The sequence below is a fragment of the Mesoplodon mirus genome (genome assembly GCF_964341445.2).
Source record: "Mesoplodon mirus genome assembly, chromosome: 13".
Lineage (NCBI taxonomy): Eukaryota > Metazoa > Chordata > Mammalia > Artiodactyla > Ziphiidae > Mesoplodon > Mesoplodon mirus.
Genome location: NC_138989.1, coordinates 5,426,531 through 5,442,244, shown reverse-complemented (window position 1 = coordinate 5,442,244; position 15,714 = coordinate 5,426,531). Strand labels below are relative to the sequence as shown.

General features: G+C 54.4%; 1 protein-coding gene across 4 annotated transcripts in view; it reads left to right on the top strand.

Moving 5' to 3' along the window:
- Positions 1-1,342: 1,342 nt before the first annotated feature.
- The window catches only part of AACS (acetoacetyl-CoA synthetase), a 49,700-nt gene continuing 35,328 nt past the window's right edge, over positions 1,343-15,714 (top strand). For all 4 annotated transcript variants that reach the window (XM_082640273.1, XM_082640274.1, XM_082640271.1 and 1 more), the window contains exons 1-5: positions 1,343-1,629; positions 6,099-6,202; positions 8,278-8,398; positions 9,284-9,397; positions 13,923-14,020. In XM_082640273.1, coding sequence (XP_082496399.1) covers positions 1,497-1,629; positions 6,099-6,202; positions 8,278-8,398; positions 9,284-9,397; positions 13,923-14,020 — 570 coding nt within the window. In that variant the 5' untranslated portion in view covers positions 1,343-1,496. The remainder of the gene's footprint in view (positions 1,630-6,098; positions 6,203-8,277; positions 8,399-9,283; positions 9,398-13,922; positions 14,021-15,714) is intronic.

Sequence of the window (15,714 nt, the reverse complement as noted above, 5' to 3'; positions counted from 1 at the left end):
GGATATTCTGGAAGCACCCTGTCTTAAGTTAGAATCTATGTTTCTTTGTCGTGACTGGGAGATGGACACTCTTTAGGATTAAGTGGTGGAGGTAGGGGGTTGCTTCCTAAAACTCCAACACTGCAAAAAACTGTATTGGGGGAAGCTGATTGGGTTGCTGTTAGAATAAAGAACGACGAGGAATATGGGAAGATCCCTAGCACAGTGCCAGCGTGCAGTAAGATTCCAGTAAATAAAACTTCAAAATACATCCCATCCCATTTTTCCCTCCATCTCCACAGCCACCATCATCTCTTGCAACATCATCGTAACCAGCCCCCTGCTTATATCCTTACTTCCTGAAGGCTATTCTCAACACAGCAGCCAGAGGGATTCCTATGACAGCTATAGTCAGAGCATGTCCTTCTGTTCACCACCTTCCAATGTTCTCATGTCACCCAGGGTAAAACGAAAGTCTTCAACGGTCTCCAGGACTCACCTGAGCTTCCACCTCTTCCGTTATTGACCTTGTTTTGTACTCTAGGTCTCTCTAGTGAAAGACATTGGCCTCCCTGCTAGTTCACTAACCATGTCCAACACTCTCCTGCCTCAGGGCCCTAGCACGTGCTGTTCCCTCTGCCTGGAAACTTTTCTCCCAGATACTAAATAGCTCACTCCTTCTTCAAGTTATTGATGGAAGTACCCTTTTTAATGGACCTTCCCTGACAAGCTTTTTTAAATAGAAACACTCCTCCCATGTTTTCTACCCTCCCCTGATTTTTCATAGCACTTATTACTTTTATTATATGAGTGATAATCTACATATTACTCTATTATGTATATTATGATACTCATTGGTATACTGTTTTTTATTGTATATATTATACTATGTATGACATATATAATGTATAATATTTGTTGATTGACTCCGCTTCTCCCCACACCTGTCCCCCACCCCTTATCTCTTGTTGACAAAGGGCAGGAATTTTGCTTCGCTCTGTGTTGTATCTGCAAAGCCCGCAGTGTCCGGTACCCAGCAGGCGCTCGGTAAATAAAGGCAGGAAGAATAAATCAATCGTGAATGAATGAACACGTGAACGAGCCTGCGGCCTCTGGCTCTTGCCCTCCAGCGCTGCTTTAACCCCTTCAATCTCCAGGTGAGGTCGGGGAGCCCGGGCCCAACGCGCCTGCGCAGCCCCACCGGGTCGGCAGGCTCAGGCTCTAGTCCCGGCGGCGGCAGCACTCCTTTGAGAGGCGCGGCGCCCGCGGAAGGTTACACTCGGGGCGTGTCAGCGCTTCCGACCGGAAGCCTTCGGGGGCGGGGCCTTCGGGGGCGGGGCCTTCGGGGGCGGGGCCTGCTGAGAGTCCAGTTAGGGCTGCATCTCCTCTTGCCGTTGCTCCACGTCGGCCGCTCCGCTCAGCCTCGTGTCCCGCGCCCCGGCCTCCGCCGCCGCCCGCGGCCCGGTCTCCATCCCCGCGCAGCCCCGGCCTTCCCGCCGATCGTGCCCGTCGCAGCCATGTCCAAGGAGCCGCGGACTGGGCGGGAGGAGATCGTGGAGTGCCAGGTGATGTGGGAGCCTGACAGCAAGAAGAACACGCAGATGGACCGCTTCCGGGCGGTCGTGGGCGCCGCCTACGGCCTGGCGCTGGGTGAGTGCGGGGCGCGCGTTCTGGGGGCTCCCCGGCCACCTCCCGGGGCCAGGAGCTTCCAGAAATCGGGCGCCCCCCTTGGGGGTCCGAGGGACCACCTGACAGAGGGACCCTCCTCCTGGGGTCCCGGGCGCCCCCTTTTCCTGGGCGTTGGTGTCAGGGTCCCTTCTAGTTGTTGGAATGGTCTCCTGATTTCCAGTTTCCCTCCTCTGGGGGTTGGACGAGCCGCTGGACGGGGGGGCCCCTCCCCAGGGGTGGGCCATCTTCTGACTGCGGTTTTGCCCCCTTGTCTGTGCGGGTTGTCACCTCCTCTGCTTTCAGGGAGCCGGTCTCCTCTTCACTGCAGCATCCATCTCCCTGAGAGGGTTCCCCATCTGGTCTTGGAACCCCTGTGGACCGAGAGGTCCCTTGCTAGGCGTTCCTACCTGTGAGGTGTGCTCCCTGGGGCCTTGCCCTCCAGCCTTGGGGGCTTCCTCCCCGACCCAGGGCCTTTCTGACTTTTAGCTCTTCCCTTCTGTTGGTGGGGAGTCACTTGTCAGCCAACAGTACCTCGTGCTGCTCCCTCATCCCCCCCCCCCCCCGCCCAGGCTGACCCTGCTAGAGGCCAGCATGGATTCTGGGCACTGGGGAGAAGGGGGGTCAGGTAGGAGTCTGCCTCTGCGACTGGGGCCAGACTCCATCCCCTCACGTGTTTACACTCCCAGCTGCAAACCGAACCTAGTCAAGGGCCTCCCTTCCAGCTGCCGCCCTGGCCTCAGGAGCCACCTGGCTGGGTGTGGACCTGGACCAGGAGGCCCTTTTCCGGATGAGACACTTTCCCCCGCATCTACCTGGCTGGTCCACCTACCTCCTGCACCCTCCCCGCCTCAGGGGTTTTTAACTCATTATGGCCCTTTCCCTCCTCTTCTGGCCCCCTCCGCTGGCTGCAGGGACTCCTGTGTTTCTGTTGGTGGCATCACAGTTCTCAGGGAGCCTCACAGAAATGGAGACGTGGGTCGTCTGACTTCTTACGTTGTGCCCTTTCCAGCCCAGTGTCAGCATCTCCCCTGGGAACCTCCTTTCCTCTTCCCTGAACTGGTTGGTTTTCCTGCTTCCTGCTTTTCCTCCCTCTGCCGTTCAGTGCCGCCTGCGTGCCGGCTTTGCCAGAGCAGTCTTGATGCACAGGTCTGACTTTGTCACGCCTGGGCTCCAGGGCTTACAGTGGCTCCTTGTTGACTGAGGGTTTGCAAACCCTGCCGCCTGGCGGCTTCCAGGTCCTCCACAGCACGGTGGATGTCATAGCTTCCACGGAGCCCCGTCCCTTGGCTAGCCCAGCTGCATCCCTCTCCCGCCCTCCCGCTCCCTGGACAGGGAGCCCCTGTAGATAGGTGTGGCTTATTACACGCAGGGCCTTCTTTCAGGTAGTAGTTGGTAATGTGTGTTGGATTGGGAGATAGACTTTTTTTTTTTTTTTTTTTTTTTGCCGCGCTGTGCGGCTTGTGGCATCTTAGTTCCCCGACCAGGGATTGAACCCAGGCCCTCGGCGGTGAAAGCGCGGAGTCCTAGCCACTGGACCGCCAGGGAATTCCCTGGGGGACCGACTTGATTCCTAAGAAGAGCCAGGAGCGGACCTGCGTTCTCTGTGTTACGGTGCCTTGGTGCCAGCTGTTCCCCCTGCTGCTTTACAGAATGAGTTCACAGAAGGGCCGTCCTGTGAGGTGCGTGAGACTGAGCTGTAATCTGACTGCCGGGATTTTGAAGTGGCTCCCCCACTTCCTAGCTGTGTGATCAGAAGGAAGTCACCCGATCTCCTGAGCCTTGGTTTCCTCACCTGTAAAATGGGCATAATGAGAGGACCCGTATCACTGGGTGACAGATGATCGCCCGCACCTGGCCTCTGGGGTTTGCTGAGTAGACACTGGCAGAGGTACCAGTAGCTCCCAGTCTGCCTGCCCAGCTCCTCTCTGCCCTTCAAGGCTGGGACTGGTGGCCTGCGGGCCATGTCGGGCCTGCAGACTTAGTTCGGGCGGCTCACACACCGGAAGACCGCATAGGAAAAGTAAGGTTTGCAACTTCTTTTGAAAACCCAAAGGCGCGTGCTGCTGGGTCTGTGTCCTCACGTGATGGCGTCAGCTGAGCTGAGCGGGGCTCCTCTCTCGGTCTGGGGGTGGCTTAGACCTTGGTGTTTTGCTTTTCCTCCTCTCCCATGACTGACGGTTAACCCACCTTGCTTCTCTCCTTTCCGTGGGCCTGGCCCTGGACGTTTTGGTCTTTGCTTTAAGAGCCAACTCAAACGCTGCCTTCTCTCTGATTATTCTCTCTGACCGTTTTCTCCTTTCCTCTACTCTCCAAGTGCATGTAATTTGGACTTTCAGCCTGTCTTGCCTGTTCATTTATTTGTGAGCATTTTTTTTTTTTGGCTGAGCAGTATGCGGGATCTTAGTTCCCTGACCGGGGATCGAGCCTGTGCCCCCTGCAGTGGAAGCACGGAGTCTTAACCACTGGACCGCCAGGGAAGTCCTCAAGTGTCTTTATACCACAAACTGCAACTCGCCTCTGCGTGCCAGCCTCTGGGACAGAGCTGGCCAACAAATAGAAGGCTTGGTCTCTGTTCCCCAGCAGCTCAGGTGTACTTGTGGGGAGAAGGCTCGTGCAAAGGTAGCAGTGCTGAGCGGCGGGCGTGGGGGTGCGTGCTGTCCGCCTTCTGAGCTCTGGGTCTCTCAGGATGCTGTTGAAGAGGGCTGGCAGGATCTTGAGCTGAGACTTGAAGGTGTAGGCTGGTCAGAATTCTCACAGATGGAGAGGAAGAAGCAGGTGAAGTGGCAAGCGAGGCTTACAAACTCGGACGCCTGCAGGGACCAGGCAGGTGACGGGGTATTAATAACAGCTAATATTTAGTGAGCACTTCCTGCACGCCAGGCCCCATTCGGGAACTTTATACAGATTAACTAACTTAATTCTCAATAACCTGGCTAAGTAGCTGCGGCTTTGATCTCATTTCCCAGCTGAGAAAGTGGAAGTGGAAGCTCAAAGTCTTGGTTGAGATCTCGCAGCTGTGAGCCGTGGAGCCGCTCGTCACTGCTGTGTTAGGTTGCCTTTCGCATGTGTGTGAAGGGCCAGGTGGGGCAGCTGTTACCTGCTTGAGCTGATTGTCACCGTGTGGAGTGACAGGGCATCAGCTACCTATTGCTGCATTGCAAATCACCCCAAGACTTAGTGACATAAAACAATGGTAAATGTTTAGTATTTCTCAGTTTCTGCGGGCCAGGCTTCTGGGAGTGGCTTAGCTGGTGGTTCTGGCTCTGGGTCTCCCGTAGCTGCATCCACCCGTGGGCTGGGGCTGGAGGCCCACTTCCCAGGGGCCGTCTCACGTGGCAGTGAGTCAGTGCTGGTTGTGGATGGGAGGCCTCCGTTTCACGCCGCCTAGGACTGCTTGAGTGTCCTCACAACATGGCCACTGGCTTCCTGCAGAGCAAGTGATCAAGGCGGAAGCTGCAGTGTCCTTAGAACCTTATGACCCGGCCTCACAAGGTGCACTCGGTCATTTCCTTAACAGTCCGGCTCAGCGGGGGGAGGTGACGACACAGGGACATAAATACCAGGAGGCGACACTCGTTGGCCGGCTTCCATGGCCAGATGTCCTGTCTTCTCAGGAGAAGCCAGAAATCCTGCACTTCATTTGGAAACCGAATTTAACGTCAGCCCGTTCAGTTCCTGAGCATCGCGCAGACTGAACTAAACGTGCCGGTGGTCCGTCCCCCGGGCTTCTAGATAGCAGCCTCTCAGCTGGGGGGGGGGATGGCGGGGGACACGCGTGGGCAGAAGCCCCAGGAGCCCCTGCTCGACTGGAGAATCGTGTCGATCCCTTGGCTGAGTCGTGGATGGTGGGAAAGCTTCTGCTCAAAGCCTACCCACTCCTCCACCGTCCGTTGGGGTCCTCGCGATGCTGAGATGCTGCTGTGACTGCTCGCTCCCCGGGTCGGCGGGCTGGTTACATCCTCCGCCCTCCCGGATGCTGTGGTGGCGCCCTTTGTGATGATGGGCTTTCCAGGTCGTCAGGGGAGGCCCTGCTCCATCTCTTGTGTCAGCCCAGAGGAGTTTTTGGTGCTGGAGCTCTTTGCCGTTTGTGAGGACCAAGGTGACTTACAAAGCACTTACATAGACTGCCTGAGGCCTCACAGCTAATAAATGGCCAAGCCAGGATTTGAACCCAGGCCTTCTGGGTCCAGAGTCCATGGTTTTTAGGCATGCTGGTTAAGATAAAAAATCACCGCCTCGTGACTTTTGTTCATTTGGGGACTAGCGGTGGTGGGTTTGCTTTAACAGAAACTAAGATGCCCTGCGCTCCCAAGACCCTCTCTCATCAGGTGCCTTTGAACCCCTCAGACACACATAACTCCTCAGGTGTATCCATCTCATCACTGAACCAAGACTTTCCTCCTAAGATTTGTCGGAGTTATGTGCCTTTTTTTCTTTCTTTTTTGTTTCAGAAAATTATGATGACTTATATCATTGGTCAGTTGAGTCATATTCGGACTTCTGGGCAGAGTTCTGGAAATTCAGTGGAATTGTCTTCTCACGCATGTATGATGAGGTAAGTAGAGATTGTGCTTACACATTATCTTTTTGTGTTTCTGATCCAAAATGAAGTGTTAATTTTGAGGAAGACTAAATCATATCTTCTTTTAAATCTCCACATCAGCGGGAAAAAGTCATTGCCCTAGAGAGTTGGCAGGAAATTGTGTTGGGGTCACGGACCTCATGGGGACTCTGCAGGCTCCAGGCCCCCCAATGCGTGTGGACCCAGGCCTTGTCCTGGGAATCTGAGTGATCCGAAGAGTAGGGCATCGCTGTATTTTTATTTTATTAAAATTTTTTAGAATTGCGGTAAAATACACATAACAAAAAAGTTACCATTTTATCCATTTTAAAGTGTACAGTTCAGTGATGTTCCATACATTCACATTTAAAAAATTTATTTGTTTTATTTATTTATTTTTGGCCGCACTGTGTGGCCTGAGGGATCTTAGTTCCCCAACCAGGGATGGAACCTGGGCCCCCCGCCGTGGAAGTTTGGCGTCTAAACCACTGGACCGCCAGGGAAGTCCCCATACTGTAATTGTTTTTTCTTTTTAAAATGTATTTATTTATTTATTTTTGGCTGCGTTGGGTCTTCATTGCTGCGCGCGGGCTTTCTCTAGTTGCGGTGAGTGGGGGCTACTCTTTGTTGCGGTGCGTGGGCTTCTCTTGTTGCAGAGCATGGGCTCTAGGCATGTGGGCTTCAGTAGTTGTGGCTCACAGGCTCTAGAATGCAGGCTCAGTAGTTGTGGCGCATGGGCTTAGTTGCTCTGCGGCATGTGGGATCTTCCCAGACCAGGGCTCGAACCTGTGTCCCCTGCATTGGCAGGCAGATTCTCAACCACTGCACCACCAGGGAAGCCCCCTGTAATTGTTTTTTAAACTATCAGTAGTTTTGTTATTTACCTGGATTTTATTTTATTTTATTTTTTTATGGTACGCGGGCCTCTCACTGTTTTGGCCTCTCCTGTTGCGGAGCACAGGCTCTGGACATGTAGGCTCAGTGGCCATGGCTCACGGGCCCAGCCGCTCTGCGGCATGTGGGATCCTCCCGCACCGGGGCACGAACCCGCGTCCCCTGCATCGGCAGGAGGACTCTCAACCACTGCGCCACCAGGGAAGCACTTACCTGGATTTTAGAGATTTTTATTTATTCCCTCAATAAATATCCAGGGAATAAGAAGTCTGTTGTGTGTTTGGTTTGATTATGGGCTGAGCCATTCTGAAAGGTTCACCTGGAGAAGAAACCAAGGTTCCAGCCCTGAGGGAGGAGGCACGGATCCAAATTCCTAAAAACTGTGGCGGGGTGTCCGGTGGGCCGTGCACTTTGATCTCCTGGTTTCCATGCTCTGGTCAGCCCTGGAACATGCGGCAGCTGCCGTGTCTGTCTGTCTGTCCTTCTTTCATCAGCATCGCTCATAAAGTAGGTGCTTAATAATTAACAGACTAAATTAGTGGGGCGGTGTTTTCCCTTAGCATTAATTTTTTTTTTAACTTTAGTGAGGAATAATTGATACATATAATTTGTTTTTTTTATTTGGTTGCACTGGGTCTTAGTAACGGCAGGCGTGCTCCTTAGTTGTGGCATGCGAACTCTTAGTTGCGGCATGCGTGTGGGATCTAGTTCCCTGACCAGGGATTGAACCCGGGGCCCCTGCATAGGGAGCACGGAGTCTTAACCACTGCACTACCAGGGAAGTCCTGATACATATAATTGTATCTATTTCAAGTGTACGCGTGAATGATTTGATATACATATGCCTTGTGGAATGAGTACCAAGATAACGGACACATCCGTCACCTCACACAGTTACCTTTTTCTTTTTTTCTCTTTTTCTTTCTTTTTTTTTTTTTTTTTTGTGGTGAGAATGCTGAAGGTCTACTCTCAGCAACTGTCAGGTACACAATATCACATTCATTTCTATTTTCAGTTTCAAGCCTTTGGGCCAGGTCTGCGTTCAGTCTGTACAGCGATCTAGTGATGCCTTGGGCCGGCGAGTTAGCTGGCCTCCTGTGACGTGGAATCCCTTCTATTCATCTGGTGTTGCTCTCACGCATGTGTGTGTCTCGGTTTGCTGTTATCCTCTGTAGGTCGTGGACACGTCCAAAGGGATTGCGGACATCCCTGAGTGGTTCAAAGGCAGTCGCCTCAACTACGCGGAAAACCTCCTGCAACATGGGGAAAATGACGGAGTGGCCCTTTACGTGGCACGTGAGTCCCGACAGCTACTCGGATTTTCCTCTCGTAGTGTGATGGGGCCACATGTTCAGAGAGGCTCCGAAGCACTCAGAACCTGCAGTGTATGTTTCCAAACAATAGCTCGGCACCTTTTTTTTTTTTTTTTTGTGGTGAAAAACACAAAATACTAACTTTACTATCACTTTTTTTTTTAATGTACAATTTTAAATTGTACATTTTAAATGTACAATTTAAATGTACAGTTCAGTGGTGTTAAGTATATTCACATTGTTGTGCAGTAGATCCCTGGAACTTTTTCACTGAAACTCTGTCCCCACTAAACACTGATTTCCCCTCCTCCTCCCCCAGCCCAGCCCTTGGAAAATTATATTAAAAAAATCACAACCAGGGCTTCCCTGGTGGCGCAGTGGTTGAGAGTCCGCCTGCCAGTGCAGGGGACATGGGTTCGTGCCCCGGTCCGGGAAGATCCCACATGCCGCGGAGCGGCTGGGCCCGTGAGCCATGGCCGCTGAGCCTGTGTGTCCGGAGCCTGTGCTCCGCAGCGGGAGAGGCCACAGCAGTGAGAGGCCTGCGTACCGCCAAAAAAAAAAAAAAAAAAAAAAATCACAACCAAATCAAAGGATTCTTCACTTAATAAAAACATTCCCAGTAGTAAAAAAAGAATCTTTAAATGGCAAATTCTGGACGTGCGTCTCAAGGATGCCCTTTTCCAAACCTTTCTTTTCTGGAACGTCGGGTAAACGTGCATCTGGTTTGCGTCCCCTGCACCCGTGTAGCGTCTCCCGGGTGTGTATCTCTAACCTGTGTTTGAACAGGTGTGAGTTTTCATCTGTGTCTGTGACTCAGAACCTCTCTTTAGGATGGTCCGAGGATGACCTGTCCTTTTTCTCTTCCCAGGGGAAGGCAGGGAGGAGATCGTGAAGGTGAGTTTCGCAGAGCTGCGGCAACAGGTGGCTTTGTACGCCGCGGCGATGAGGAAGATGGGCGTGAGAAGCGGAGACCGGGTCGTCGGTGGGTATCCCTGGCGCCTGTCACAGTGGGGGCAGGGGCGTGGCTCGGAAGGAATGAGGTGGTGTCGGGTCAGCTTGCACGCACACGGCTTCGCGTGTGTACACGTGCGGCACAAACCAGACCAAGAGGGACGATCGTTGCAAGTGCGGCCAGCCAGAGTGAGCTGGGCTGTGAGGGTCCGCGGCTCCCAGCCTCCATGTGGGCATGTCCTCCTGAGCCAGTGCTCACAGACGTCTACTATTATTATTAATAATAATTTTTAAAATGAATTAGTTATTATTTTTTTTTAATGAAATGTGGTCCTTAAACACAAACCAGAAAGTTCATCAGGTCCTTGATGACAAAGCCAGGACTCCTTCCAGGGTTGGGAAAAGCTGCTGCATTTTCTGGGTCTGCCCACCTCCAACTCGATGCTTTCCTGAGGAATTCCTGAGGGCTGGTTTCCATTCTGTGATGTTCACCGTCTGTGCTGACACGATTGTAGACTGATTCCTAATCCCCAAAACCCAGCAGAGGGAGTTTTATCAGTGGAGAGACTCACTAGACTGATTTCCTCTGACCCACAGACGCCAGGGCAGGTGCCACCAGCCTGCTTGTTTCCCAGATGAAAAACCGAGGCCCAGAAGAGAAAAGTAAACTAACCATTTTTTTTTTAAACTTGGAAAGGATTTTATTTAAAAAATGGGCGTTGATTTAAACAGTATAGACAATTTCAGTTCATAAGGTCGTTAACTGGAAGTATGTGGATATACTCAGCCTCTGGAGATAATACATAGACAGTTACTTTTTTTTGGCCGAGCCACTTGTGGGGTCTCAGCCCCCCGACCAGGGATTGAACTTGGGCCCTTGGCAGTGAAAGTGCAGAGTCCTAACCACTCGACTGCCAGGAAATTCCCTGAGAGTTAGTGAGGCATGAAATCTGATAGCCAGGACCCTTCATCACACATCTGTTGAACGATGGATTGTAATTATCTGGTGCTGCGATAGAGCAGCGTGCGCCTGGGCCCGAGTTTCCTGGTGCCTGGCTGCTGGCCCGAGGCCACACTGTTCCTTGGGATCCCCACCTGGGCCTCCTCACTCAGTGCGGCTTCTCCCACTTAGTTCTTCCTGGTGGGGACTTGTTTAGCAGCATCCACTCCCTGGAGTCAGGAGACCTTCCCTCGGTGCCTGGCGCTGCCTTTGGGCCTGTGGGTTTGGATGAGGACTTCTCCTCCCTGGACCTCGAGTTTCTGCGTCTTTAAACAGGGCAGCAGAGAGGCCGAGAGGCTTTTTATGCAGAGTCTCCCGTGGGCAGAGAAGTTAGGTGGGCTTTCTTGGCCCTGCCCATCCACATGCACCCCGGGAGGGGCTGTTGACCATGACGGATGTGTCCAGGGGCGGTTCCCAGTCTGGGTCCGCCTGGGGTTCTGTGTGCTTTTTGCTGCAGTGCTGGGGTCAGAGTTTACATTGCTCCTTCCGGGATCAGGCATCAGATCTTATTCTTAAACCAAAGAAGAGGGCTTATCTGTCCTCTGGCCACACGACTTCTCTCGTGGCACCAACCCCAGTGGCATCGATGGTGTCCGTCCCCTGCTCGGAGGCTCGCTGACCCCCGCTGCCTCCAAGGTGGGAACGAGAACCTGGGGCCCGGTCGGCAGCCCCGTGCACTCGCTTCCTTCCTGCTTCCGCACTCCCCTCCCGGCCCCTGTCCTCCTAAGAGTGTCTGGCAGAGCCTTTGCTGGGAAGCCGGCCTCCGCCCCGCCTGCCCCCAGCTCTGTCCCCAGATGGCCTCACTCAGGGAAGCCCCCTGGTTGCCCCTGAGCCAGGCCCTCCTGTTGGACCCTCTGTCGGCATCTTGTTTTCATTCTTCAAAGGATGCGTCGTTGGTAGTTATCTGTTTGGTTTTCTGATTATTTGGGCATCGGTCTCCTTTGTTTGGCTCTAAAACCCACGAGGCCTGGGGGTCTGGCTGCTGGGCTGCCCTCCCCACCTCCGGGGGCCATGGGACCAGGGCTGCAGGCCGGGCCGTCAGCAGGAGAAGCCACCGGGCATGTTGGCCTGACCGTGCCTCTCCCGTGGGACTCACTGCAGGTGGGCGCTCGGCGTGTGTTTGCAAAGAGGGCAGCCTTACCCTGTGTGAACCATGTGAAGGGGCCAGGCCCCGAGTCTCCTTCTCAGATGATGGAGCTGGGCATGGAGTGACCCCGCGCTGTGTTACTTGACTGGAGAGGAATGAATAGTAAAGGATGTGTAAGGGATGTGCCGCGTTATCACCTGTCTCAGCCCGGGATGGAATGTTCTCCTACAGATCCAAGGGTTTACCCTGGTTCATTGAGGTCTCTGCTCAGAAGCTGTCCGTGCTGTCCTGTGGAAAAATCCATCACCGCTTTCTCTGCACCCCGCTTTATTTTCCTTTGTCGCCTTACTGCCTCCTTGAAATCACAGGATTATGTGTGTGTGTGTGTGCGTGTGTGTGCGCACGTCTGTCTGTCCTCCAGTACCAGAGGATGGGGCTTTGTCTTCTGTTCACTGCTGCATCTCAGTCTGCGGGTACCTGGCGCATAGTAGGTGTATAACGAGTGTGTATTGGATGAATGCATGAGAGTGCTGGGTCAGAGCAGGCATTTTTGTGGTTGAAACCTCAATACCTTGGGTTCTTCGTGGTCCAATTTAATTTGTCTAGAAAAGGAATTCAAAAGGTTCTTCTACCTTCCAGTAATTTTTCTTCCCTCCAATATTCATTTTTAAAAATCTCCCTTTGAAGCAAACGTTTCTTGAGAGGGAGAAACGGAGAACAGGACGTCCCGGGGCTGCTGCTTGGCCGTGTCACGTGGGGGACGCCTGCTCCGTTGCCGTTCACTCCTCAGAGTCAGGCTGGTGCTTGGTGACACCCCCTTCTTGAGTGTCACATCTTGGATTCTAATTTGACCTGATCGCAGTTACTAGGACAGGGGACTGTGTTTCCCAGAAGAGAGCGCTAGGGAAGAGCACAGAGGGGGATTGAATGGGGAGATGCTTGGAGGCCTTCAAAGATGCAGTCACAGCTGCTCACTGCTCGTGGCGCTGTTTCTCGTCTGTGAAGCGGGCATCTCCTGGCTGCGTGTCAGTCCCCACAGCCAGCAGGTCACCTAGCCTCCCTGGGTGGTAAGTCCTGCCCTGCCTGGGGCATTGGCACCGTGGAGACACCTCAGTACGCTCACAGCCAAGTCTCTTCTCGGCAGCCGACATCCGTCAGCGGGCCTGCTGTGTGCCAGGGCTGGGTGGAGCCCGGGGGCCGTGTGAGCAATGCACGACCCCTGCGCCATGGGACACCCAGCAGGGGAGATGCAGTGAACCCAAAGAAACAAAGTACCCACCGCTGTGGTCAAGTAGGCAGTTCAGAGCCATGGGAGGAGGGACAGCAGGAGAGCTGTTCAGGGCACCACGGGGTGTTGGAGCCCAGAGGGCTTTTGTGTCACCCAGGGAGGGAGCTGTGCTCAGGGGAGGCCCGGGACCTTCTGCTCCCTGGTGCCTTGTGCACAAATCCTTTTCTCTGGAGCATTTAGGACGATCTGTTTAATTGATCATAGTCTTTTTGTCCATAAAGAGTCTCTGCCTCTATTATCATAAAAGCCCAGAGGACTTCCCTGGCGGTCCAGTGGTTAAGACTCCGCTCTTCCACTGCAGGGGGCCCGGGTTCGATCCCTGGTCGGGGAACTAGGATCCCGCAGGCCACGTGGTGCGGCCAAAAAAAAACCAAAACAAAACTCAGCTTCCTACTAGATGGAGGGCTGAGTCCCTTGCAGGACTTCATATGTCTTGACTGCTCTGCTGAGTCTTCATTCCCCTGTAGCCTCTCCTTCCCTCCCTCCATCCAAGCATCCTCCCACCAGCCGGCCAGTAGACCCATATCTGCGGACCTTGATCTGCAGGGCGTACCAGAAGGCATTGGGTAAAGCAGGGAGCGAGACAGGCAACGTCCCTGCCCTCATGAGAGAACCAGATATGAAGTTGCCAGTTATGATGATTATACTTAGGTGGTTATCATGCTAGATCTGGTGAGGGAGAAACACGGTGTGCTTTGTGGGCGACTGGCCAGGGGACCTGAGTTCTTGGGGTGGCCTTGGAGAAGGCTTCCCTGCGGGAGTTCCATCTGCCTTCGGAGCTGAAGGATGAGTAGCGAAGGCTGGTGTGGGTGGACGTGTCCAGGCAACGCAGGCAGCTTGTGCAAAGGCCCTGAGGCAGGGGGAGCTTAGAACTGAAGGGAGGCTGTTGTGACTGAGCCCAGAGTGGGAGGCGGAGCGGAGCGAGAAGAGGCCGGGATCGTGCAGGGATCCCTGATCGGAATGTGTCAGAGGGGGTGATGACGGGAAGTGGTCAGGCTGGCGGCAGTGATTGGGTCATCTGAGCAAATGTCAAGGTGGTGGGGTTGGGCCTGGCCCTGCTCTGTGAGCCGCTCACAGCCAGCCCCTCTCCCCACTCCCACCGTGACTCTGGGAGGTGCTTCTGGAAGTCCGCGGCATCCTCACACCCTGGACCAAGCTTTCTCCCTGTATCCCCTCCACAGGTTATTTACCCAACAGCGCGCACGCTGTGGAGGCCATGCTGGCGGCCACGAGCATCGGCGCCATCTGGAGCTCCACGTCCCCAGACTTCGGCGTGAACGTGAGTCGGGGTCCCCTCAAGTGCCCCAGGTGTGCGGCCCCCGCAGGGGAACAGTCTGTGTGATTTCCCCATGACATCTTGGGTTGGGGTGTGGGCAGCCGCCGGGCAGGGCCGGCCAGGCTGGGAGGAAACAGTGTCACGATGGCCCCCCTTCTCCCCGGCGGGTGACTCGCAATCAGCAGGAGAGAAGGAGCCAGAAGTAGCGAATCTCTCTTTAAGTCTAAAAGTGAATGATCCTTCCTTTCCAATATTGCCCACGCCCAGCCGTGCGCATTGGCTGCGTCAGTGCGTGTTATGTGTGACAGGCGGTGTTGTGAGCATCCAGCAGGAGACGCCCGGTCGCGGCTCCTGTGACCTCATGGCCACGTGAGGGTTTCTGACGTGTTTCCTCTGCAGATTTGCTCATGGAAGATTTGCTTACGGAAAGTTTGCTCCATAATTGCCATTCCTGATGTTTACTTTGGGGCTGAGCTTTGTGCTCTGTGCGGGAGTGTGGCAGGCCTCTTCATCCCCGTAAACCCCAAGGGCACCAGGGACCAGGGTGCACCAGCGGCGGAGTGGCCCAGGCAGGGCCAGGAAGCACGCACTGAGCCCCCCCATGGGGAAGGAAGAATCAGCAGAGCAGGACTTCCTGGGACCCCTACCTCCTGATCAGGAACCTTTACTGGTTGCAGAACCTCGGGGATGAGGGACCCTCAGGAGCCACGAGGCTGGGCCCGTTAGATGACATGCCGGGCATCCACGTCCCTGACCGTTCCTCCTCTGCTCTGGGCGTGGCCCCTGTGCTGGGCACCGGTCAGTGCAGCTCAGGGGCTAAGGGCTGGCCTGGCTTTGCTGGCCATGCATTCCTGGGTGAGTTATTTATCCTCACGTGCAAAGCAGGGGCATCAGGAAGAGAGAGTCTCATGATACGAGCGTAGACTGCGTGGGCCTGTGATTGACGCGGGAGGATTGATACACTTAGGATACAGGTGCAGGGACGGCGCTGTTCCAGCTCCTTGCCCTGCAGTCCATGTGCCTTGTCCACAGGCTGGGCATTTTGGGTGTGAGCTTGATACTCAACCTCTGCCTTGAGACTTGCTCTTCTGGAAAAGGTTTTCAAGGTATTTCTTTGCTTTTTTAAAATATTTATTTATTTATTTGGTTGCACCGGGTCTTAGTTGCGGCACGTGGGATCTTTTTAGTTGCGGCACGCGGGATCTTTTTAGTTGCGGCAGCCGGGATCTAGTTCCCTGACCAGGGATCGAACCTGGGCCCCCTGCATCGGGGACGCGAAGTCTTAACTGCTGGACTACCGGGGAGGTCTCTCAAGGTATTTCTTATCTCCCCCCACACCGTGCAGAGGAGGGACAGATGTGCTTCCGCGACACAGAGGCCTGGAGCAGTGAGGCGATTGGCTGAGGCCGGCCCTGGCCCCATGGGATGAGGACTGGGCCCTGCTGAGTTCGGGGAGGGGGTGGTCACCCTAGACCTCACTGCTGGTGGCCGTGGTTGTGCCTCCTGGGGCTTTGCTGGGCCTCTCCCAGATCGCCTCCACCCCGGACCACCCAGGCAGGGCAGCCAGGACTGACCTGAGCCCGGAGCTCCAGGGGGCCTCTTGGTCCCCAAGGCCCTCTGTGAGGCCGTGTGAGCTGCTTGGGACCAGGCCATCCTCTTGGGGAGTCCTGGAGGGTTGGGACCCTGTCCCTGGGCAC